The sequence below is a fragment of the Scardinius erythrophthalmus genome, assembly GCF_964197995.2.
Source record: "Scardinius erythrophthalmus genome assembly, chromosome: 7".
Lineage (NCBI taxonomy): Eukaryota > Metazoa > Chordata > Actinopteri > Cypriniformes > Leuciscidae > Scardinius > Scardinius erythrophthalmus.
In genome coordinates, this window is record NC_138227.1 from 7261449 (window position 1) to 7288494 (window position 27046).

At 39.4% G+C, this 27046-nt stretch overlaps 1 protein-coding gene across 4 annotated transcripts; it reads right to left on the reverse strand.

Annotated features, from left to right (window-relative positions):
• Positions 1-1184: 1184 nt before the first annotated feature.
• On the reverse strand, positions 1185-26900 carry LOC308693483 (uncharacterized protein). 4 transcript variants are annotated; one of them, XM_081370400.1, is made up of 3 exons: positions 8293-8449; positions 2948-3146; positions 1185-2651 (listed from the first exon to the last, which is right to left on the reverse strand). In XM_081370400.1, the coding sequence occupies exons 2-3, from the start codon at positions 3030-3032 to the stop codon at positions 1378-1380; spliced, it is 1359 nt and encodes a 452-aa protein (XP_081226526.1). In that variant the 5' UTR covers positions 3033-3146; positions 8293-8449; the 3' UTR covers positions 1185-1377. The 4 variants fall into 4 exon arrangements, 3 of the variants coding, with proteins under 3 accessions (XP_081226526.1, XP_081226527.1, XP_081226528.1); XM_081370402.1 differs by lacking the exons at positions 1185-2651; positions 2948-3146; positions 8293-8449 and adding exons at positions 17157-19217; positions 19530-19726; positions 26748-26900; XR_014030457.1 differs by lacking the exons at positions 1185-2651; positions 8293-8449 and adding an exon at positions 26748-26874 and having other exon boundaries at positions 3015-3146.
• Between the last annotated feature and the right edge of the window lie 146 nt (positions 26901-27046).

The following is a 27046-nucleotide window of genomic DNA, read 5'->3' on the forward strand; positions in this document are numbered from 1 at the left end:
GGAAAGAAAACAGACTGCTCTCTGCTTATGTAATCCGTATGAAATGTGCATTTCTTTCTGGCGCTTTTACTACTGCGAAGATCGCGAGTCAGCATCGTCAACTTCATCTTTGACACAGAAAACACTTGTTTATTAATAAACAATTGAAACGTCTCCTTGATATATTTAACATATTCATAATCATTACTTTTGCCGTTCTTTGTGACAGCTTTTAGGTGCGCTTTAGGTCCCTTAAGCTAGGTTTGTACTTGACACATCCGCACGAGCGCGAAGGTGTGCGTGGCAAAAATGACGTCATTGCGGTGTGGGCGGTCGTGCGCGTTGGATGCGCAAGAACCCATTTCGCTTGGGTGTGCATTGCTTTTTTTGTAAAGCCTTGTTTATACTTTCGCCTGGCATTCAAACACAATTGAATGAGTACGTTATTTTATGTGAAACGACGATAAAGCCTAATTTGATATGGTCTGTACAGTGGAAATGCGGTTAATGATTTCTGACTGACATAAAAATGAACAAATCAAACGAGTGCAAACAGGTAAAAGTGAAGCCCCTACCGGACAGAGTCAGTCTAGACCAATAGAGAGTCCGGCTGTGTTCAAAACACACATGATTTCTCTCATGGTCTGTATTTTCTGGTGCTGTTTAGAGTCCAGCAGTAAATTTTTTTTTTCCACAAACACATATAAAGCTTCTCAACTGCATTAACTTTCAGGTGTTTATCAGAAATGATGTTGAAGTAAAGTTTTTACATTAAATTAAGTTCTGTCAGGACCACTATCGTCAAATACGATGGAGAATTAGCATACAGATTGGATTGGCGGTATGGTTCTGTTCTGAGCAAGAACTCCCTGAGCCTAGCATGGAAAAGAGAAAGAAGAGCAGCAATAGTATTTAATGTACAACATAATTCGGGAATTTAGACTGATTCAGAGGGCAAACAGAATGCCAAATCCTGACTGAGAGAGGTGGAGCTGGGGAGGGAGGAGGGTAATTTGCTCCTGAGAAACACAATAGCTGTTGATAACACTGAAGGAGCTTATATATGGATGCTGTGATTGGTGTCGTGTTCCTATAGGTAGACGTGGATCAGCTGATGTGAGCTCGACTAATATGACCTGCCAGAACTGACACTACGCTGGATTTTTTACATCAAACAATCATAATTCAACAGGTTTTTTCAAGACAATTTTTTGTTTATTTATTTCCTATAACTGCATGTACTATCAGAGCACAATATAACCAAGTCTTTCTAGTTATCTAAGCATTTCAACAAATTTACAAAGTCAAACTAGATAATGTTATTTTGGGAGCAACTTTTTTTTTTATCTCACAATATTTACTTATTTGACAGTATTTGACATGAAAATGAAATGTTTCTCACTGTGGCGACTTATGATATTTCTTCATATGTCTGAGAAAACTACATGAATGTCTATAACTCTCTCGACAATCAGTACAGTGGTACGGTTTCTCTCTAGTATGAACTCGCTCATGTGTTTTCAGGTTTTCCAACTGAGTGAAACTCTTGTCACAAGATGAGCACTTGTAAGGTTTTTCTCCAGTATGAACTCGCTCATGTACTTTCAGTGTTCCCAACTGAGTGAAACTCTTGTCACAAGATGAGCACTTGTGAGGTCTTTCTCCAGTATGAAGTCGCTCATGTACTTTCAGTGTTCCCAACTGAGTGAAACTCTTGTCACAATATGAGCACTTGTAAGGTTTTTCTCCAGTATGATTTTTTTGGTGCTGTTTCAGATAACTAGATGTAGTAAAGCTCTTCCCACAGTCACAACACACATGATCTTTCACTCCATTATGTGTTTTCTGATGCATTTTCAAATGATCCAGCCGTGAAAAACTCTTTCCACAGAGAGAACACACATAAGGCTTCTCATCTGAATGAACTATCAGGTGTTTTTTCAGATGTAATGATGAATTAAAACTTTTACCACACTGATCACAGTTAAATGGTTTTTCTCCGGAATGAGTAAGCAGGTGATTCTTGAGAGTATATGCTTGAGAAAAACTCTTTCCACACTCAGTACAGTGATATGGCTTCTCTCCAGTATGAAGTCGCTCATGTGATTTCAGGTTTGCAGAATGAGTGAAACTCTTGTCACAAGATGAGCACTTGTAAGGTCTTTCTCCAGTATGAATTCTTTGGTGCTGTTTCAGATAATCAGATGTAGTAAAGCTCTTCCCACAGTCACAACACACATGATCTCTCACTTCATTATGTGTTTTCTGGTGCACTTTACAACTTTTCAGCCTTGAATAACTCTTTCCACAGACAGAACACACATAAGGCTTCTCACCTGAATGAACTAACAGGTGTTGTCTTAGATCTGATGGTGAATTAAAACCTTTACCACACTGATCACAATTAAATGGTTTTTCTCCAGAGTGAACCTGCTGATGAATATTGAGACCTGATGCTTGAGAAAAACTCTTTCCACATTGAAAGCATGGATACGGTTTCTCTCCAGTGTGGATTCTCATGTGTATCTTAAGGTTTCCTTTTTGACAGAAACTCTTTCCACATCGAGTGCAGGAGTGCAGCTCTTTGGCTTTTGTTTCTTGAATTTTAAAGTTGTGATGTTCCTCCTTAAATTCCTCCAGTTCTTGTCTTTCCTTTTTTACTTCCATCCGATCTAAAATAAACATAACATTAGAATCATTTTAAGTGAACCCTGATTTAATTGCAGAAAGCAAGAGAGATCTAGTATCAGACCTTTGATGTGCCAAAGTTTAGTTCTGTCATTCTCTTGTTAATATGATCAAAATGAGTTTGACAACTGTTATAGCCTACAAGATTATGATTAAAAGTACATAGAAGATGACAATTAAAATGATATAATCATTTCTGTAAAAAATTCATTCATATACTGATTATTATTTCACAGGTACCAAAGCAAAAAACAATGAAGAATCAAGAATGGACACCAACCTATTTGTTCCTCAGTATCTTCATGTTTTATTCTGGATGGTTCTGGATCACTCATGTCTTCAATCTCCTCTTTAATAAACTCCATCTTTAACAGTCACACAGATTTCAGCTGCTACTCCTGGAGTTTGTCCTTCTCTTGTAGGATGATGGGAATATTCCCAGTATTTACTGGTGAATTGTTGTGGGATGAACACCAGATCTGCCAAATTCAAAGAGAAGTTACTGAATTACTTTACTTAGATTTAAATGAATTGAACATGTCTGTTTTCTGATAGAAATATAGGGATGAATTTGGATGAAGTTGAAATTAAAAAATGTTTGTTTAATGCTTGTCCAACATCTGAGAGAAATAACAGGACCATTGTGTTAAACTGAGCTGCTGAAAAGCCTCTTTGTATCCAATAGTTCCCTGTTTTAACGTCATTCACAGGGCTCGGTTTGAGGGGGGAGGCAATTAATTTTGAACAATTTTAAAAAGCATAAGCAAAATAAACACTCAAGCTGCTATAGTTCGAAAGTGGCAGTTTTGATGGAGTTTCTGGCTGTTTCTATCTAGAATTGTAAAGGATCCACTGGAGGCAAGTGTAAATGAGAACTAGTGCTGCACGATTAATCGTATTGCAATCGCGATGTCAAGCCTACGCGATTATATGACGCAAAATGTTGCGATTTTATATTAAATAAACAAATTAGCGCTGTTAACGCACTTATTAATGCAAATGCTTATAAACCATTCATGCGCGATAATAGCCTACATAAAAGAACGAGCTGCTTGTGAATGTCCTCCAGACACACACACACACACACACACACACAGATAGACACGCGCCAGTATCAAGTTCTCTTTCGCGGTAGAACGAACAACACACATGTATGCCAAAATGAACGCGCTGCCTGTGAATGTCTGACTGTGACACACAGAAAGACTCGCACTAATATCGTGCGTGCGCACAAAACAGCATGACAGAATACAGTTCTCTTTCGAGCTTGAACGAACTATAACACACACAATTATGCCAAAATGTCTTTTTGTCGAGTGTCTTCATAACATAAGAGTAGTCTTATGATGAACATGAAGAGTTGTGATGACTCGTGAAAGAATGAGGCGCGTGTGAGATCCGCGTCTCTGACAGCGGCTGGTCTTAAAGGGATAGTACACAGTAGCCACTAATTACATCTGTCGCTAAAGTTATTCTATTTTTTATTTTTATTTATTTTTTTTGCTTTTTTTATTATTATTATTTTTCTTTACCCCTGACATGTATGGTTATATGTACTCTTGTATGTAAATTATGTTTTGTTCTTGTAAAAATGCAATCAAAAAAAAAAATAATCTGTCGCTAAAGTTAATCAAAGAACAAAGGGAACAGAGAAAAACACTCACTGCTCTTGACTAAAGAACTTTTTTCTTTATGCTGATTATCACTAATCTGTGTGTGCATTTCTTTTCCTTGGAGCCAAAGCAAGTTGACTCATGAAACCATTTGTTTATTATATCGCATATCGCAATCGTAATCGCAATATTGACCTCAATTATCGCAATATGACATTTTCCCCAAATCGTGCAGCCCTAATGAGAACCCAAATGAAGTTTATTATAAACAAAACCAAACATGAAACAAAAACATGGTGTGGCATGAAAACAAAAACCAAAGCATGAACATGAACTTGCACAACAGCAGATTACAGGAAACAATACTTGACAAAGACACATGGCAAACATGAGGGCTTAAATACATAGAAGACTAATGACTAGACAAGGGACACCTGTGAACAATGAAACAATGAATAAACCAATGAAAACATGAACACATCAAACAAGGGAACACATGGCAGGATCACATGACTTACAAGGGATCACATGACAGACAAGGAAACATGACGTGAACAAGCCCAAAAACAAAACTGTGACAGATCCCCCCCTCTAAGGGTGGCTCTCGACGCCCAACAAAACCCCAAAAAACTCCAGGAGGGTGGTGGAGCAGAGGCGGTCTTGGGGGAGGGATGGAGGGCCAGGCCCGTGCAGGGGGGACAGGACATGGGCCGTGGCATGGGCGGACCTGGCAGTGCAGGAAGCCAGGGAAAATGCAAATTTTCCATACGTTAGCTTTTAGCGAAGAGACAACAAGAAACAACATAAACGTGAACCACCGTCTTACCATGAATATTTTTGGACGTAAAAAAAAAAAAAAAAAAAAAATCGATATTGCGTTTTTGAAAATTGATACAGTATTGCAAAATAAAATATCGCGATACTCATGTGTATCGATTTTTTCTTACACCCCTATAAGCAAGTTTGTGAATATTTTGAATAAAAAAGGAAAAGCGAAATAAAAGCGACACATCTGTCATACAGTATTATTGTGGCTGCGGTGTATCGCGTGACGTGTCGTGATGGAAACATTAAAGGGAACGTTCGACTTGAAAAAACTCACTCTGGGGGTGGAGGTGTCAGTTAGAATATTTTAAAATTACGCATGAAAGGGTTAAAGAAAAGATCGAAAATAAATATTTGTGTGTGCTGTAAAGTGGTTAGAAAAAAATTAAATCGGAATCGGCTAAAATCGGTATCGGCAGGTCAAACTCAATGAAAAATCGGAATCGGCCTAGAAAATTGTAATCGGTGCATCTCTAGTCTCTGTTATGTGCACGTCACAGTCACAGACTGTCCGGGCACTGCACGTCCGCGCTTCAGAGTTCTGTCAATATTATGCAGTTGGAGTGAAAAAAAAAAAAAAACATTTTGAAAATCGTTTTTTGACATTTGTGAATCGATTTAGAATCGTCCGCATCGCGATGCATCTAAGAATCGATTTTTCCCCCACCCCTAGTTGTTATGGGAAGGAGGAGGAGGAAATCGGCAAACCGGAAAAACATAAAAGTCCAGGCCTGGGGTGCGTTTCCCGAAAGCATCGTTGGCCAACTATGGTCGCAAGTTCCATCGTTACCAATAGAGTTCAATGGACATTGCGATGAACTTGCGACCATAGTTGGCCAACGATGCTTTCGGGAAACGCACCCCTGGTCCGCTCTCGTCCTTCACTGTCGTTGCTCCTCCTTCTGAAGCTCCTCCTTCTGAAGCATTCTGAAGCTCATTAGATACGAGGCCGGTGAATGATACTTTTTTCAATACCAATTTTATGAACATTTAATGTTATAGCAGGCAGAGGCTGTAACATTAATGTGAAGAGGAGAAAAAAAAAACAACAAGAAAGCTAAACTGTCAATGCAGCTAACCTTAAGGATAAGCACAGTTTACAAGTTTTTTTCCACGTTTTAATTTTTCTGGATGGTTAAATTAAAATGTATTAAATAAAAAAAGCATGTGTTATCAATTTAAATCATGAAACTTGTTCAATTTAACAGCAATTAATTAATAGTTTAACAAAAATTACATTCTTAATTTTTTTTTTTTTTTTTTTTTATCTTATTTTTACCCAGTTCTGTAGCCTGGATGCCAGACGAACTTAGCCCCGTTTCTCTCAAATTAATAAGTTTCTCTCAAATTAAATGTTGTCAAAGTGAGAATATATATTATATGTTAAATATGTTAGCCTAAATATACTATATTTAAATATGAATCCTGGAAGTTCAGCGTCACCTGCGATGCAATGAATGACCCAGACACGTGGTTTCTTTTACTACACAGCATGTGCCATTCTGTTGCCATCAATCCGACGTAGTCTTTTTTCTTGATGCTTCGCCACTGCCAGCACTTGATCATATATGCGGCATGCTTATTGTTTCACTGACGTTGACAAGATTAACCGCTCAGGTATAGAAATTTGGTAGGAACGACAAGACATTTTTTGATACGCGAAGGTATTGAGGCAATTCGGTCAGTGCCTAAAAAGTATCGAACTCGATAGCCAACCGTACGCGCAGGTGACGCTCATTAGTAACCACGCCACCATCATCACGCCGTTCTCTCTCATGCGTTTTCGCAGTTTCCCTAAATCCAGTCACACAGCAGCTCTTTTGCCACTCAGTCCGGCTGAGGGGGGTGCGTTTCGGCGGGAAAGTGACGTCAATCCTTACCCGCTATTCAAACTCTGCTTATTCATTATGGGGATGTCCGAGATCTTCTGTAATTTAACACATTTTATTGGTGTCAACAACAGGGCTCCAGACTGCGAACAAATGATCGCATTTTACGACCATTTTTTCCTGCCAGTGCGACCAAAATTGTATATAGCTTGCACTAGCACCACCACAATGTTGCCCAGCATTAAATGGAAAACTAAATGAAAGTGGACCGAAACTGTGCTACTCATTTGTGCTTCACAGACCGTTTATTAGTTCGGACCAATAATAGACAGCACAGCGAGCTACTCGATCACGTGACACCGTTACTACACGTTGCTGGGAGATCCAGTGAAGAAATCCATTGAATTTGCCACAGAATTAATAAAATCTCTGCTAGATCCAGTGAGGAAAATTCAGACTTGGCACAGCATTCTCTGTTAAACCATAGATATAAGATCAAACTGCGCTGACGTGGAAAACAGGAGAAACATTGTGCAATGAATGAACAAGTTATTGAAGGCTCTAAGTTCACAAATCACCGACATTCACCATGGATTAATGTTACTAACTGTATGGTATTTTGACAGAAATAGACAAATGCTTACAAGTACTACACATCCTTTTCCAGCAGTTCAAACCAATATCATATTGAAATGTCATTTTTACTGTGATTAACAAAAACATTTTTTGTTCATCCTTCAAAGATTGTCCCTATTTATAAAATTAAAAGTTTCAAGATTTAGGAAGTCACACTTATTTGAAAAAAAAAAGAAGAAGATTAAATTACCGTTGTAACCAGTAGGTGGTTGCTGAGGACCGCTTTATTTTCACTCCCTTATATCAATTTTTATCCTAATCTTGCTATTAAATTAATTATGAATGAAAATAATTGAAGTAAATTTTATCATCACCTCAAATTAAACCCAGTGCTTTATTGTCAGCTCAACAGTATTACCACTTTCTTTAGAACTTAGTGGCTCTGCTGCTGCCCTAAAATGTTAATCTGGAGCCCTGTGAACTTAAAATAAAACTGCACATTGTAATTCCTGTACGTTAAGTCAATGTATTACCAAGGCATTTGTCAGTAATCCAGTCAAAATGGGGGAAATGTGAATATCTGCGTTGCAGGTTGATTTAAGGTGTGTGCCCCTACATTTTCAGCCTGTGCTCTGGAGCCCTAAACAGGGTCTGTGAAAACACTCAACTACACTCTAAAATAATAATAAACCAGGACACACAAGACATTACATTGACCCTTACACACACTCACTCGAGGAGCTGGTTAATGTTAAACTCTGTAATCTGGTAACATCTCTCACCTGCAGACTGGAAATATACGCATCCGAAGAAAATATTCCACATTTGTCCTTCATTCACGATCGTTAACAGCGTCACTTTCAGCCTCGACTGGTGAAAGTTTCAGCTCGGCTCCTCTCGCTTCTCTCTTCTGCGCATCCTCAGTGCGCACAGTGTCATGTTTCTTAAAGGGGCCGTATATTCTTAAAGTCCCCTTGTAGTCTTCTTCTTCTTCTTTCTGGAGTTTTTTTGGCGGTTGGCACACAACGAAATGGTGCATTACCGCCACCAATTGGTATGGAGTGTGGATCTGAATGACTACTATTTATTTTATTCCAAACAAAATAAAACAAAAACCGAATCAACAAAACAAAAATTAAAACTCAAATCCTCTCAATCATATTGATTATTCTAAGATAATGAAAAACGATTCCATACCACCAATCTCTTGAGTTTTTCTATTAAAGAATTTCTAAGAATTTCTATTAAATCAAAATTTGATCCTAAGGTTTTGGATCATTTCCCACCTTTTCCCCTCATATTTCTTACAGTGTACCATGACGTGTTCTATTGTCTCTTGTTGTCCACAGTATTCACATCTTCCGGTGTCATGTTTACCTATTTTAAATAAAGTCCTGTTTAATCCTGTGTGCCCAAATCTAAGTCTAGATATAATTTTCTCTTTTCTCCTTTTCCTTCCTGCACATCTCATTTCTCCCACTCTCCTCTGTATTTTGTAAAACCACCGTCCTTTCCTCTCTTCCTCCCACTGCTTTTGCCACCTTTTCTTCAACCTCTGTTTAATAATGCTCTTTATTTCCATCTTACTGATGTTAACTGCCACATCGATGTATTCTCCTTTTGTGGCCTCCTTTGCAGCCTTATCTGCCATTTCATTTCCTATGATTCCAATATGTGCTGGCACCCACAAGAATATAACTGCAATGCCCATCATTTGAATTCTATATAATGTTTGTTGTATTTCTGAACAAATAATAACTCTCTATGGTCTTATTTCCTCTATCCACTGTACTGCTAACAGAATTGCTAGCATTTCTCCTGTGTATACTGATACATTATTGCTAATCCTCTTCACTATTGTAATATAAAACTCTGGAACAACAAAAGCTACTCCTATCCTATCAACTAAACTCTTTGATGTAAATCTGGATATAACTGTAGTAACTATTAATATATGCCTGTATATGTGAATTCAAAATAAACCCCCTATCTTTGTTCTTCTTTCCTAATAATGTAAGATCTACTTTCACTTCAGGTATACTGCTGGCAATGTTACTGTTGGACTGAGTTTTAATTCAGTTAATTTTAACTCTGTTGCTTTTTGTATAACTGTCCACCCAAAGCTTTTTGTCTCTCTCTTCTCCTTTTCCCAACAATGTTTTAAAGTGATTTGTGCTGGGTGATCTTCATTATGGCCCTGTAAATTAACCCAATAATTCAGAGATAGCTGTATTCTTCTCAACTCGAGAGGCATTTCTCCCGAATCCACCTGCAGTGCTGCTGTTGGAGTTGTTTTAAATGCCCCTGTACATAATCTCGAAGCCTGAAACTGAATGTTATCTAATTTTTTGAGGGATGTGCTTGATGCAGATCCATACACCACACAACCATAATCCAGTACTGATGTAATTAATCCACAATAAATTGCTTTCAGTGCTGTTCTGTCAGCTCCCCACTCACTTCCTGGGTTCTCCCAAGGTTTTTTTTTCTCCATTAGGTCACCTAATGGAGTTTTTCGGTTCCTTGCCACTGTTGCCTTTGGCTTGCTCAGTTGGGGATACTAAATTTGATTAATCGATTCAACAGTGCTATTGATCTGCATTACCAAACGTGGATGTTTTACACCAGAAACATACACTGATGTACTATTTTATTTAATACTGTGAAGCTGCTTTGATACAATCTGTATTGTGAAAAGCGCTATATAAATAAAGTTGACTTGACTTGACTTGACCTCCCACCAAACACCTCATAACATTTAACACCTTCCTACATTTGTCCAGTACTTTCTGGATATGTACATCCTATGTTATTCATTCATCAAACCATAACCCCCAAACCATCAGCTTTTTCTTCAGCTCTGACTTCGCGTGCAGCCGTGCACGAGCACAAAACCTCACAACACCCCCCCCCCCCCCGTCGGTGATTGGTTGGAACACTATTTGTTTTGGTTTTGAGTGTTTGGCTAAACCATTTGTTTTTGTGTGCAGATCTCAGAGCCTAGGCTGCCTACAGAGACGCGTTTTTTTGACAGCATGCTTATGGGGCGGGCAGTTAGCGGATCGTTAGGAAAGATTAGATGAATCTGATAAAATATTTTTGGGCCTGAAATCACTGATACCACCTTTAAGTAGCACTTAAAAATCATCATAGATCTACGAGTGCTCTGGAGTAATCGTAAATCCCCAAGTGCATCGTAAGAAGACAGAGTTATGAGGTCACCTGCAGGACAACCGGCAGATTACACCTTTAACTTTATTCAAATGCAATGTGATTATAATATAAAGTTTTGATTGTACTTTATTGTACACTTTATTACTCTTTTTCTTTTTCTTTTTAATTAATGTATAAATTAAATAATTGAAAAGGTCAGGAAACAAAACAAAAAAAAATAGAAATAATTTAATCTAATAATTTTAAACAAAATTAAATGAATGAACAAAAAAATAAATAAAAGATGTAATATGCTTCAAAGACTGGGAAAAATAGGGATGAACAAAAATAAATCTGTCAATGACTTGCTGACATGCACGAAAACCAGCCATGTATTGGGCATTTCTTGTTTGGCCATCATTGGTCCCACCACTTGTTTTATTCAATGTTGTCCTCTGCAGAGCCCTTTTCCTGGCAAAGTCCTGCCACTTCTTCCTGACCTCCTTCCCTGATCTTTTAAGGCCCCTAGTTACAGTCAGTTTTCTAGCAAAATCCTCCCAGATTTTTTGTTTTTGTTTATTTGTGTGACTTCCCTTAAACCTGCTGAAAATAATATGTTTGTATAGCTCCACCTCCTCTAAAATTACCTTAATCTCCTCTTTTTAAAAAAAGGGTATTTTCTTTCTTTTTTTCCCTTTTTTTTTGGTTCAGACATTTTGCTAGTGTCTCCACTCGTAGGTTTGTACTTTTATAGATTATTGGCCTCGTGGAAAATGCACATCAGGTGAAAACAGTTAGGTTAAACATTTAAAATTGCAAGCATGTGCTGCAATTACAAGCCATTCTACAAGGTGACATTTCAGCACTTGACAAACGGACAGCGACTCTTACGTAGCACTTAAAGCACAGCTTTGAACGATCGTGCTAAGTGCATTTTTGTGAAACGCACGTGAAATGAACACGAACGTTCGTAAAGTTGCTCGCAGAAAATCCTCGTAAGTGCTAAGATCCATCGTTATCTGGAAACACAGCCCTGATCAATTCCTGGTGCTCCCCTTGAAGTCAATCATTTTATCCCTTTAAACTCATCTTTGATCACCATAATCACATATTTGAGCACATTTTCCTTGAAAGAAAATTCTGCACGCCTTAAAATAGATTGAATGTAACTCCACACCCTTGTCTCGGCTTTGTATGGTTCTATGAATATTAAAATTAGCCCCAACAGAGCAAATACACTATCGTCATACAGTACTTATGGCTTTAACAGTCTAGTCACCTGAACTGGTTTAATTAACCATTATCAATACCAACAAAAATATTGGTGTTGACTAGGGCTGTAACAACACGCGACATGAAACCAAAATCGCAATACTCAGATCCACGAACCTGTGTCGCGGTGTGAGAAGGCAGAATCGAGACACACCCCTATTCCAACTCCCAGAGTTATCCTTTCCATCCAGATCCAGTGCTAGGCTACCACATCTTTAAATTACTATTGGGCAATTCCAGCGTTATGGACGTGACATTTGCTGTCAAAACTTGAAATATAAATTCTCAGAAAACGCATTTAATACCAATTATTGAAATGTCTGTTTATACAGTATATCCATACACCCTTAATAAAGGAGTCCAGACATTAGAAAAATATCATTCTACACATGTGTTTTATATTTAATAAGAGGAAAATAGGCTACACATATGCGTTATGGAAATGACACAAAAAATCTTTAAATTTTAGGTGGCAAAATATTTTTTAGTAATTCTTTGGTTTACACTGCACAAACTAAAAGTAATACTACCCACCGGATGAAGAAGGGTTGGCTCTCCACAGAACACAAAATATTAATTTTATTTTATTTTTCGTGTTCGCATTTATGAGGAAAAAACATTGTTACGGATGTGACCACTTTAAAAGCGGCACTAAAAGACTGATTTAAAACTTTCACAGAGACCTCAAACAGGCATTTTAAACAACAAATATTAAGGATTGTCATATCAAGTAAAATAATATTCGATGATTGTTTGAAAATCGTCTCCCCCCACATGCTCACAGGTAAGACGGCGTTCGCTCAAATCCCACTCCGACTTTAAATTGTCTGTAGTCTACTGTAGGCTAATAGGACTACATGTCGTAGCTGTAATGAAGCAGGGTTGAATCAAAGGAGGAAGCAGGATCCATGTGCAACAGCTTTAATTAAACAGACTCAGAACTTGACAGACAGACTTAGACTCGGGAACAGGACAAACAACATTACAAAGTCAAGAACCCACAAACACTGAAACAAGACACAGGGTTAAATACAAACAGACAAGCTAAACAAGATAACAAGGGGGCGTGGCTAATCAGAAACACCTGGGGAGACTATTCAACATAACGGGGAACTGCTGAACATGGGACAGGACATAGGAACACAGACATAAATCATTACATAACCCCCCTCTATGGGTGGCTCCTGACGCCCATCAAAACAAAAACAATAGTTCAGGAGGGTGATTGAGAGGAGGCGGACCCGGGGGTGGGATGGAGGGCCAGGCCCGTGGAGCGGCAGAGGGCCAAGCCCGTGGAGCGGCAGAGGGCCTGGAGACTGCGGCAGGACGGGAGGCAGTGCAGACGACCAGGGCGGAGCAGGCAGTGCAGGCAAAGAAGACCCCTTGGGTAGCCACGGCAGAGATGAACCTTCGGGCGGCCACGGCGGAGAAGAGCCCTCGGGCGGCCAGGGAGGAGACGACCCCTCGGGCGGCCAGGGCGGAGACGACCCCTCGGGCGGCCAGGGAGGAGACGACCCTTCGGGCGGCCTGGACGGAGACGACCCTTCAGGCGGCCAGGGCGTAGATGACCCTTCAGGCGGCCAGGGCGGAGCCGGCAGTTCAGGAGACCTTGGCGGTGCGGCCTCCATGGACTCATCGCGGGACCTACTGCCCCCCCCCAAATTTTCTTGGGGGCAGCTACGGGGTCATAGGCTGGAGCAGGCACCGGCTCAGGAGCAGGCACCGGCTCAGGGACAGGAACAGACAGTGTGGCAGTGGCCATCTTTGCTGAGGGCTCAGGTTCAGGCGTGGCCATCTCTGCTGAGGGCTCAGGCGACTCTGCGGTGGCCATCTTGTCCGGAGACACTGGCTCAGCGGCGGCCATCTTGTCCGGAGACACTGGCTTGGCAGACGTCTCTGGATCGGCAGACGTGACGTGAACAGTCTCTGGATCGGCAGACGTGACGTGAAGCTCAGGTTCAGGAACAGGCTCAGACTCGAGAACAGACACGGTCTCAGGAACAGAAAGAAGCTCAGGAAGCGTGAAGGCGGCCATCCTGGGAACCAGAATTAGGCGTGGCTGCCTTCTTGGCTGGAGACTCTCAGGTGACGTGGCGGTGGCCATCCTAAGAACCAGGAATAGGCGTGGCTGCCTTATTGGCTGGAGACTCCCCAAAGCTGCTGCTAGATCCATTTGTGGTGGTGGGTTCTTCTGTAATGAAGCAGGGTTGAATCAAAGGAGGAAGCAGGATCCATGTGCAACAGCTTTAATTAAACTCAGACTCAGAACTTGACAGACAGACTTAGACTAGGGAACACCACTCGGGAACAGGACTCAGGAACAGGACAAACAACATTACAAAGTCAAGAATCCACAAACACTGAAACAAGACACAGGGTTAAATATAGACAGACAAGCTAAACAAAATAACAAGGGGGCGTGGCTAATCAGAAACACCTGGGGAGACTAATCAACATAATGGGAAACTGCTGAACACGGGACAGGACAGAGGAACACAGACATAAATCATTACAGTAGCCCAGTCATTAAAGAAAACTATTTAGTTTTATATTTATGTTTAAATAATAAAATTATTTTTTAATTTCATCTTTGTTGATTATATGAAAAGTGAAAAGCGTGAGTAAGATCATAACATGCATAACGGGAGATGAGTGGGCAGACATGATTTCGACCACTTTATTAAGTTTGTTTTTGTAGAAAGCCTTTCTTTAAAGTGCATTTCGTTTTTATTAATTTTATCTTAATTTTACCAATTGCCTGGATTTAATAAATAAGAAGTAGATCTCACAGCAATTCGTATGAATTCTACAAGGTGGCTAATTCATATGAATTCATACGACCTCACTCGTACGAAATAAGTAAGATTTTTGCTAAATCGTACATATTTAAGAATTGCCCAATTCGTATGAATTCATTCGAATGACCTACCCCTGACCCCGCCCCTAAACCTACCCATCACGTGGGTTTAGACAAATCGTACAAATTCGTAAGAGTGTGGTCATACGAATTCATACGAATTAGCCACCTTTTTATCACTCATACGAATTCGTACAAATTGGTCGTGAGATCATGTTGAATATAATCAGGACACGGAGGCGCCGGCGTATGAACTGGAGCTCGTCTCATAAATGAACCGAAACTCAGTATAAGCTACTTGCCCACAGACCTGAGAAATATATCTAAAGAAAGCTTGAAATGTGTACTTTTAAACAAAATAATTCAAAACGAAAGAAAACAGACTGCTCTCTGCTAATGTAATCCGTATGAAATGTGCATTTCTCCCTGGCGCGTTCACTACTGCGTATATCGAGCCAGCATCGCCAACTTCATCTTTGACACAGAAAACACTTGTTTATTAATAAACAATTGAAACATCTCCTTGATATATTTAACATATTCATAATCATTACTTATCGAAAGCTTTAAGGTGCGCTTTAGGTCCCTTAACCCTCTGGGGTCTAAGGGGTTTTTGGGGTCCTTGAGATGTTCTGACATGCCCTGACATTTGTGCTTTTTTCAGTTGCTTATAAACATATTAATGGCAAAAGTGTAATTATTTATTTATCACTCTATTTAGCACAAACAGGGCTACCATAATATGTGAGCAACATGCATGTACATAATGTTTATGCATGGTGATTGAGTATTGAAAAAACTAAAAACTAAAGTTTCTGAAATAAGGCCACAAAACACATGCTTAATATGTGTCAATAAGACTTTTGACTAATGGATGTCGTTGCCTAGAGTTTTTTCTTCAAAATGATGTGAAAATCATCCTGCCTAATCATTCACATAAAACAATACATTGATGTAAAACACTTTTTGTTTGGAAAGGCAATATGCGCAAAGGGCATCAACGGACCAACACCATCATGCATATTTAGTGGTTCACACCTGAGGAGACAATGGGGCCCACATACTTAATGAGCCATTCATTCAGGTGTGTTACTGAGCCACAAGAAAGAATGCAAGAGCATTGGTTCACAGCTGGAAGCATCTCAGTATATATATTTTTTTTTCACAAATTGTGCTTGCAAATTGTATAATATCCAAGGAAAACATGTCTAGTAATTGTGCAGTTAATTCTCATACTGTATTTTCAGTTTTGGAATATGTATCCTCTCCCCAAATTTGTCAATAATAAAACACAATAAAAATTATTTAAAGAGGCTGAAATTTACCTTTTAAAATTTGTTTACATCTACCTTGTAAATATATATTTTTTTTATTAAAAAGGTTACAATTACAACAACAATTCAAGTGTAATCTTTCTTTGTAAAAACTAAAGTATACATTTTATCATACATATTTCAAAGTTAAGGATTCATTACTTTGAATATAGTCTACATTGACAAAACATACTATATTTAACATATTAGCAAAAATTGGCAAACAAAAGCTTATTTGAGGTGCCAGATATTTTAGAGTAAAAATATATAATGTATCCAAAACTAGTCAACGAAATGTTGTCTTTCATATGTCTGTAACATAGGTCTTTCGTTTTTATTATAAGGAATATAAATGTTGATTTGCAGTTTAATACGTTGCTTATACAAATACATTTTATTTCAACACATTTCAGTCGATTTTTACTCATCTCAGTATAGCAATATAGTTTGCTAAAAGCGGATCATTCATTCACTCACAGAAACGCGATTCAAATTTAAACTGTCTTTTTGCGAGCTGTGGTAAACAGCGCGCATCTCTGCTGTTCATTCATTCACTCACAGAAACGCCATTCACTTGAGAATGAAAAAAAAAATTACTACAGTATTCCATCCGTTGCTCCTCGAAACACCAGCACTTCTGAGGTACATTTTCCATTATTATTATTACGATAGTATTATTCCTCACAGCGCTGCGAGACGGTGTAAACAAGTACAATGATCTGAATAAACTTGATGTGTTTTCTCGAGCTGATATGGGAGCGTTCACAGTTTGCATGGATTGCCTCATTCATTTGCATTTGAATAGCGCGCTCTCGGTGGGCGGGGTCAGATTAAAACATAATGAGCTGAGAACGACTGACATCTCTCTCTTTTCATACAGATTACATAAACAGAGAATATTTGTTTTTTATAAGAAATACTTCGTTTAAAAGAAGAGAATTCAAGCTTCATGCCTGTGTGTCTGTATGCCTGTTGGACTGAGTATTTGCTGAGTTATGGTTAATTTTCGGACACGTTTCAGAATGGACAACTGACAGAGAGAAGGCAGAACTCACATCATGTTTATTTTTCTTTATTTGGCAAAAAGCACAACACTTTGCTTTTATTGTGAGTATACACAAAAATAATACACACTTAACAGGATCGATTGATGTATAACACAAGCATATAAGATAAAAATTAATATTAGTATTTTGATTCTTTTTTGCACTGATAAGGAAAAAAAACGAGCCGACCTCAGGGTGTTAAGCTAGGTTTATACTTGACACGTATACTTGACGCAAACACGATTGAATGAGTACATGTTATTTTATGTGAAACGACAATAAAGCCTAATTTGATATGGTCTGTACAGTGGAAATGCGGTTAATGATTTCTGACTGACATATAAATTAACAAATCAAAGGAGTGCAAACAGGTAAAAGTGAAGCCCCTACCAGACAGAGTCCAGTCTAGACCAATAGAGAGTCCGGCTGTGTTCAAAACACACATGATTTCTCTCATGGTCTGTATTTTCTGGTGCTGTTTAGAGTCCAGCAGTGAAAAACTTTTTTCCACAAACACATATAAAGCTTCTCAACTGCATAAACTTTCAGGTGTTTATCAGAAATGATGTTGAAGTAAAGTTTTTAAATTAAATTAAGTTCTGTCAGGACCACTATCGTCAAATACAATGGAAAATTATCATACAGATTGGATTGGCGGTATGGTTCTGTCCTGGGCAAGAACTCCCTGAGCCTAGCATGGAAAAGAGAAGGGAGAGCGGCAATAGTATTTTAATGTACAACATAATTCGGGAATTTAGACTGATTCAGAGGGCAAACAGAATGCCAAATCCTGACTGAGAGAGGTGGAGCTGGGGAGGGAGGAGGGTAATTTGCTCCTGAGAAACACAATAGCTGTTAATAACACTGAAGGAGCTTATATATGCTGTGATTGGCGTCGTGTTCCTATAGGTAGACGTGGATCAGCTGATGCGAGCTCGACTAACATGACCTGCCAGAACTGACACTACGCTGGATTTTTTACATCAAACAATCACAAGTCAACAAGTTTTTTCAAGACAATTTTTTGTTTGTTTATTTCCTATAACTGCATGTACTATCAGAACACAATATAACCAAGTCTTTCTAGTTATCTAAGCATTTCAACAAATTTACAAAGTCAAACTAGATAATGTTATTTTGGGAGCAACTTTTTTTTTTTATCTCACAATATTTACTTATTTGACAGTATTTGACATGAAAATGAAATGTTTCTCACTGTGGCGACTTATGATATTTCTTCATATGTCTGAGAAAACTACATGAATGTCTAAAACTCTCTCCACAATCAGTGCAGTCGTACGGTTTCTCTCTAGTATGAACTCGCTCATGTGATTTCAGGTGTCCCAACTGAGTGAAACTCTTGTCACAAGATGAGCACTTGTGAGGTCTTTCTCCAGTATGAACTCGCTCATGTGATTTCAGGTGTCCCAACTGAGTGAAACTCTTGTCACAAGATGAGCACTTGTGAGGTCTTTCTCCAGTATGAAGTCGCTCGTGTACTTTCAGTGTTCCCAACTGAGTGAAACTCTTGTCACAAGATGAGCACTTGTAAGGTTTTTCTCCAGTATGAATTCTTTGGTGCTGTTTCAGTTCACCAGCTCTAGTAAAGCTCCTCCCACAGTCACAACACACATGATCTCTCACTTCATCATGTGTTTTCTGGTGCAGTTTACAACATTCCAGACGTGAGAAACTCTTTCCACAGAGAGAACACACATAAGGCTTCTCATCTGAATGAACTATCAGGTGTTTTTTCAGAGTTAATGATGAATTAAAACCTTTACCACACTGATCACAGTTAAATGTTTTTTCTCCAGAGTGAACCTGCTGATGAATATTGAGACCTGATGCTTGAGAAAAACTCTTTCCACATTGAAAGCATGTATACGGTTTCTCTCCAGTGTGGATTCTCATGTGTATCTTAAGGTTTCCTTTTTGACAGAAACTCTTTCCACACCGAGTGCAGGAGTGCAGCTCTTTGGCTTTTGTTTCTTGAAGTTTAAAGTTGTGATGTTCCTCCTTAAATTCCTCCAGTTCTTGTCTTTCCTCTTTCACTTCCATTCGATCTAAAATAAACATAAAATTTGAATCAGTTTAAGTGAACCCTGATTTAATTGCAGAAAGCAAGAGAGATCTAGTATCAGACCTTAGATGTGCCAAAGTTTAGTTCTGTCATTCTCTTGTTAATATGATCAAAATGAATATGATCAAAATGAGTTTGACAACTGTTATAGACTACAAGATTATAATTAAAAGTACATTAAAGATGACGATTAAAATGATATAAGCATTTCTGTAAAAAATTTCATTCATATACTGATTATTAATTCACATCTACCAAAGCAGTCAACAATGAAGAATCAAGAATGGACACCAACCTATTTGTTCCTCAGTATCTTCATGTTTTATTCTGGATGGTTCTGGACCACTCATGTCTTCAAACTCCTCTTTAATAAACTCCATCTTTAACAGTCACAGATTTCAGCTGCTACTCCTGGAGTTTATCCTTCTCTTGTAGGATGATGGGAATAATCCCAGTATTTACTGGTGAATTGTTGTGGGATGAACACAAGATCTGCCAAATTCAAAGAGAAGTTACTGAATTACTTTACTTACATTTAAATGAATTGAACATGTCTGTTTTCTGATAGAAATATAGGGATGAATTTGGATGAAGTTGAATTTAAAAAAGGTTTGTTTAATGCTTGTCCAACATCTGAGAGAAATAACAGGACCATTGTGTTAAACTGAGCTGCTGAAAAGCCTCTGTCTCCAATTGACCCTTGGCAGGGAGCTTGATTGACAGGTGATCTGACCAATCATACTTCGCCATCCGCCATTTTGTCCGACAAAGCAGTCAGGAAAGTTAGTAGATTAACATGGGAGGATTTGAATTTGAAAAACGGAGTGTACTGACGTCTTTCCGTGGTTAAAACAACATTCCTTCTTATGTTTGTTCATGTTTATTTGAGGCTATAAATTAACTAGAAGGAAAAGATGATCAGCACGAGCAGCTTTAACTGATGCTCTATAGCGATCTGTCACGACACATTAAAGAGCCACAAAATGGTATTTATTGTTTAAATTTCTTTAAAAAAAAATTACCAAATTTGAAAGGTGAGACTTTGTTTAATATGTTTAATATCAAACGTTACCGAAAAGTAACCTGGTCTGTCCTGTCTGTCAGCGTGTTGTCAGTCTCCTCTCTGCTCCGCAATGTATTTTTCACTTCGTGAGAACACTGCGTTTTCACTGCGTGTGGTGTGAGAATGGAGATGCTTGTCGGACATAGCGACAGTAACTAAGGGGGGCGGGTCTTTGCGAACGGTCAATTGTTCCCTATTTTCACATCATTCGCAGGGCTCGGTTTGAGGGGGGAGGCAATTCATTTTTAACAATTTTAAAAAGCATAAGCAAAATAAACACTCAAGCTGCTATAGTTCGAAAGTGGCAGTTTTGATGGAGTTTCTGGCTGTTTCTATCTAGAATTGTAAAGGATCCACTGGAGGCAAGTGTAAATGAGAACCCAAATGCAGTTTATTATAAACAAAACCAAACATGAAACAAAAACATGGTGTGGCATGAAAACAAAAACCAAAGCATGAACATGAACTTACACAACAGCAGATTACAGGAAACAATACTTGAAAAAGACGCATGGCAAACACGAGGGCTTAAATACACAGAAGACTAATGACTAGACAAGGGACACCTGTGAACAATGAACCAATGAAAACATGACACATCAGACAAGGGAACACATGGCAGGATCACATGACAGACAAGGAAACATGACGTGAACAAACCCAAAAACAAAACTGTGACAGATCCCCCCCCTCTAAGAGCGGCTCCCGACGCCCAACAAAACCCCAAAAAAACTCGAGGAGGGTGGTGGAGCGGAGGCAGTCTCGGGGGAGGGATGGAGGGCCAGGCCCGTGCAGGGGGACAGGACATGGGCCGTGGCATGGAGTGGGCGGACCTGGCAGTGCAGGAAGCCAGGGAAAATGCACATTTTCCATACGTTAGCTTTTAGCGAAGAGGGTGCCGTTCGGATTTCGCGCTCAGCCATCATGCATCTCTGTTATATGCACGTCACAGACTGTCCAGGCACTGCACGTCCACGCTTCAGAGTTCTGTCAATATTATGCAATTGGAGTGAAAAAAAAATATATATTTTGAACTTAGCCCCGCCCACAAAAATTTTAGGTTGGGAAGTTCGGTCTGGACTTGATCCATTGAGGAGCTATTATGTCCGAACAAAAGTTGTTCGGACCAATCAAATTGTCAGGGCGGGCTTTATACGATGATGGACAGATGATCAACAGTAATGTAATCATCCACGTCACCAAAGAGCGTTTGGGTTGAATTCGTTTACAACAAAGATGACTGCCGCCGGAGAATTGAGATTTCACGAGTTCACACTTTCAAATAAGTCAGATAGAATAAATGTATATTTGGGGTACTGTCCGAGGAGAGGCTCCGGGCTCGGTATTCGGCCCGAACCCAAAGTACTCCCCCCGTATTCCTCCTGGCTGTGGAAGAACAAGTCGAGAGTGAGTGGGGGGATGCTGAAAACTGTCAAGGAATGTTAGGTGAGTTGACAGAGTAAATAAATATATGCTTCCTCTCATGCTGATACTGGTAGACATGGTAATTGTTTGATGACAAGTTGATTGGATTGATTATTTGAGCGTGCTCCTCCCGAACTTTGTTTATAAAACATCATGTGTAGATTCCGCCATCGCGTCTGTTATAGAAGATATCGACAGCGCATTAATTTTAAAAGAGGAACAGAGAACTAGCCTGGCTAACGTCAGACCTCATCTCATTGAGACGTGGGTCTGGGAACCACATGTTAATTTTCTCATATTTGAGGCGTGGTTTATGAATGCCCAGAGCCGTTTATTGGGCGCTATGAATGTCTATCAAATTCGCCTGTACGTAGCTCGATGGTGTTTTTAGACCCCAATGGCTCCTTCCAGGCAGCTAACCCTAACCTCAACCTTTAAATCTACCCATCCCCTCGCTCGTATTTCGCGTCTGCTGCCAAGTTGGATCAATAGATATAAACAAACTGCTTCGGTGTGTCGCATAGACGTCGTCATCGTCTTGCTGCTCCCTCCCTGTTCTGTGATTAGTCCCCTCGCTGAGGCGAAAATCTGGTCCATGGAATCCAGGCTGCCTAGCAGCATGAATAAAATCATGCTGCGCGCAATGCAGCATGGGAAAACCCAGGCTAAAAGAGAACCGCGATAAAGGCATTTGTCGATCGGAAAGATGAATGAAGAACATACGTCACTTACTCCGTTGCTCTGATTGGTTGTAGGTCTATCCAATTGAGTGCAGAGGCATTTTCTTTCCTGGTTTGGTTGAAACACGCCCCATAATCACAGCCCAATGGAGCAGTATCATGGTCCGTTCACACCGGACGCGAATGGCGTGTCAGGCGCGAGTTATTTCAATGTTAAAGGTCCCGTTTTTCCTGTGTTTTTGAAGCTTTGATTGTGTTTACAGTGTGCAATATAACATGTGTTCATGATTCGCATGTAAAAAAACACAGTATTTTTCACACAATTCACTGTCCTAAAAGCGGGCTGATGACTTCCTTGTTTTATGAAGTCCCTCCTTCAGAAATACGTAACAAGTTTTGATTGTGCCAGCGGTTCCTGTGTTGTGATTCGACAGCAGCTTAGTGCATGTTGCCCGGAAAGGTCACGCCTCTTACCATAACGTGGAGATGCATGCGCTCAGTGTTATTGTAAACATGTCTTTAATATTACTAGGGCTGCACGATTTGAGGAAAATGTCGATTTTTTTCCTCAAAAACGATTTGAGGAAAAAAGACGATTTGGGGAAAATGTCATATAGCGATAATTGAGGTCAATATTGCGATTGCGATATAATAAACAAATGGTTTCATGAGTCAACTTGCTTGGTTCTCAAGGAAAAGAAATGCACACACAGATTAGCGATAATCTGCCTAAAGAAAAAAGTTATTTAGTCAAGAGCAGTGAGTGTTTTTCTCTGTTGCCTTTGTTCTTTGATTAACTTTAGCGACAGATATAATTAGTAGCTACTGTGTACTGTCCCTTTAAGACCAGCCGCTGCTGTCAGAGACACGGATCTCACACGCGCCTCATTCTCTCACGAGTCACAACTCTTCACGTTCATCATAAGACTACTCTTATGTTATGAAGATACTCGACAAAAAGACATTTTGGCATAATTGTGTGTTATTGTTCGTTCAAGCTCGAAAGAGAACTGTATTCTGGCATGCTGTTTTGTGCGCACGCACGATATTAGTGCGAGTCTTTCTGTGTGTCACAGTCAGACATTCACAGGCAGCGCGTCATTTTGGCATACATGTGTGTTGTTCGTTCTACAGCGAAAGAGAACTTAATACTGGCTAACGTCTATCTATGGGTCGCGTGTGTGTGTGTGTGGGTCAGGGGGACATTCACTGACAGCGCGTTCTTTTTTGTCTTATCGCGCATGAATGGTTTAAAAGCATTTGCATGAATAAGAGCGGGATCATGTAACACTAGCCAAAGGATGCCAAAAATTAACAGATGCTGCATTAACAGCGCTAATTTGTTTATTTAATATAAAATCGCAGCATTTTGCGGCATATAATCGCGTAGGCTTGACATCGCGATTGCGATTGCAATACGATTAATCGTGCAGCACTAAATATTACCTTATCAATTTGAGCTGGAATCAGACCCGGAGTACACGAAGAGGATCGATTAGGACCTGTTCAAGCACGACTTTTGCAGGATGTTTCACAATGATAAGCTGTTTATTTAGTAGTTGTCATACTTTTACGTTTGGCTGTTACCTTGAATTGGTTAAATTGTAATGTTAAATGTTACAAACTGTTATAAAAGCTTGTGGTATATGGTTTTGTCCGTCTGTCGAATTAACGATGGTGTTGTTGAATTTTTAAAATAAGTGCATTGTTTATTCCTACCTTAGTTACACATGAGCACGAGTTTTGATTAGTAATATATGTTTTATAGGTGTACATGTGGTAACTGTGACAAAATGCCAACGGAGGTTGAAAACATCTGCTGCAAAGAAATACAAAAAGTACTGTAACACCTCCTAATTAAATAATTTTTTGTTGTGTATAGTTCTTTTGAAATTGTTTTCATCCAAACAACTTTATATAAATACACTTTATTTTCACCATGAATATAGCCTTAAAAGCTGCCATGTTGTGTAAAAGAAATCGTTGCCATGCATTACAATAATTTATGTATTAAAAGTTTAATGTTACGTGACTGCACATTAAATTATTACTGCCTCACATCAATGTATAGGTTTATCGACGAATGATGCAGATTGCAGACCCTCCTACATGTATGGTTCATAGCCCGTGTGATGTGTTTGTGTGTGTGTGTGTGTGTGTGGCGACAAACACACTCTACAAATGCAACTCTTCCTCTTTTCCGTGGGAGCGCAACAAGACCACGGCCCCTTTTTTTGTGTATTCCTGTGGGCAGAGGTTAGTCAAAAATCTGTTCTAGTGACGTCATTAAAGCAGGAAGTAGAGGGATGTAGTTCAAACCGGACGTTCGCTGTAGGCTTTGAAAGGGGACTTCTGTTAAATAAAATATCTCGCTTGGCATTGAACTTTGAGCTTTATAATTTTACAGGTATTATTTATGCTCTAACCGCTACATTACACACTAACTAAAGTTTGAAAAATGGGATCACGAAGAACAGGACCTTTAAGTCAATGCAAAGACGCGTTACGCGCTTAAAAAAATTCCTGCGGCGCGAATGAGGCGTAGAGCACGGCGCGGTAGACGCGAATACGCCTCATTCGTGCGTCAAGTTCATGCGAATTGAGCGCGTTATGCACAAATGATTTTATGTAGTGCTTTTTGTGCATTCACGCGTTTGACGCGAATTCGCGTCTGCCGCCCGAGTTGAAAAATCTGAACTTCTGCTTCAAACCAAACTTTTATTTTGACGGGTTGCCATCTAGACCTTTTTTTGCGATGTGGTGATAGTTTCTCTCAAATTAAATGTTGTCAAAGTGAGAATATTTGGAGGAATTTGTCATCGTTATCTCAACACAAAAGAGTCAAAAATACTTTGGAAAAGTAAAAAAGCTTGAAAAGGCGGTAACTGTTAAACATGAGCATGACAGCTTTGACACACAACATGGCGGCGCGCCGCAGAGGATAATGGGTAATTCGAGAAATGAAAACCCATCTATTGTTTCACTGACGTTGACAAGATTAACCGCTCAGGTATAGAAATTTAGTACCGAACGACAAGACATTTTTTGATACTCGAAATTATCGATGTAATTCGGTCAGTGCCTAAAAAGTATCGAACTCGATACCCAGCCATACGCGCAGGTGACGCTCGTTAGTAACCACGCCACCGTCATTGCGTGTTGTCAATTGTGACGTCAATGCTTATCCTCTATTCGAACTCTGCTTATTCATTATGGTGATGACCGAGATCTTCTGTAATTGAACACATTTTATTGGTGTCAACAGCAGGGTTCCAGACTGCGACCAAATGATCACATTTTTCGACCATTTTTTCCTGCCAGTGCGACCAAAATTGTATATAGCTTGCACTAGCGCCACCACAATGTTGCCCAGCATTAAATGGAAAACTAAATGAAAGTGGACCGAAACTGTGCTACTCATTTGTGCTTCACAGACCGTTTATTAGTTTAGACCAATAATAGACAGCGTAGCGAGCTACTCGATCACCGTTACTACACATCGCTGGGAGATCCAGTGAAGAAATCCATTGAATTCGCCACAGAATTAATAAAATCTCTTAATAAAGTTCTCTGTTAAACCATAAGATCAAACTGCGCTGACGTGGAAAAAAGGAGAAACATTGTGCAATGAATGAACAAATTATAGAATATTTATTTGTTCATCCTTCAAAGATTGTCCCTATTTCTAAAATATAAAAGTTTCAAGATTTAGGAAGTCACACTTATTTGAAAAAAGAAAAGAAAATTACCATTGTAACCAGTAGGTGGTTGCTGAGGACCGCTTTATTTTCACTCCCTTATCAATTTTTACCCTAGTTTTGCTATTAAATTAATATTCGATATTACGAATGAAAATAATTTAAGTAAATTTTATCTACACCTCAAATTAAACCCAGTGCTTTATTGTCAGCTCAACAGTATTACCACTTTCTGTAAAACTTAGTGGCTCTGGTGCTGCTGCCCTAAAATGTTAATTTGGAGCCCTGTGACCTTAAAATAAAACTGCACATTGTAATTCTATACATTAAGTCAATTTATTACCTAGGCATTTGTCAGTAATACAGTAAAAATGGGGGAAATGTGAATATCTGCGTTGCAGGTTGATTTAAGGTGTGTGCCCCTAAATTTTCAGCCTGTGCTCCTAAAAAATATCAGTTATGGACTACAACAGCATTCCTAGTAAAAACAGTTAGTCTGGAGCCCTAAACAGAGTCTGTGAAAACACTCTACTACACTCTAATAATAATAATAAACCAGGACACACAACGCATTACATTGACCCTTAAACACACTCACTCGAGGAGCTGGTTAATGTTAAATTCTGTAATCTGGTAACTTCTCTCACCTGCAGACTGGAAATATATGGCATCCGAAGAAAATATTGCACATTTGTCCTTCATTCACGATCGTTAACAGCGTCACTATCAGCCTCGACTGGTTAAAGTTTCAGCTCGCCTCCTCTCGCTTCTCTCTTCTGCGCATCCTCAGTGCGCACAGTGTCATGTTTAAAGGGGCCGCATATTTTTAAAGTCCCCTTGTTGTCTTCTTCTTCTTCCTTCTGGAGTTTTTTTGGCGGTTGGCACACAACGAAATGGTGCATTACCGCCACCAACTGGTATGGAGTGTGGATCTGAATGACTACTA

Bases quoted from the DNA above. Each gene is read 5' to 3' on its own strand.
- LOC308693483 (XM_081370400.1), bottom strand. From the start codon at position 3,032: ATGGAGTTTATTAAAGAGGAGATTGAAGACATGAGTGATCCAGAACCA. The intron at 2,652-2,947 runs GTTGGTGTCCAT...TGTTTATTTTAG, and splicing joins AGATACTGAGGAACAAATAG to ATCGGATGGAAGTAAAAAAG.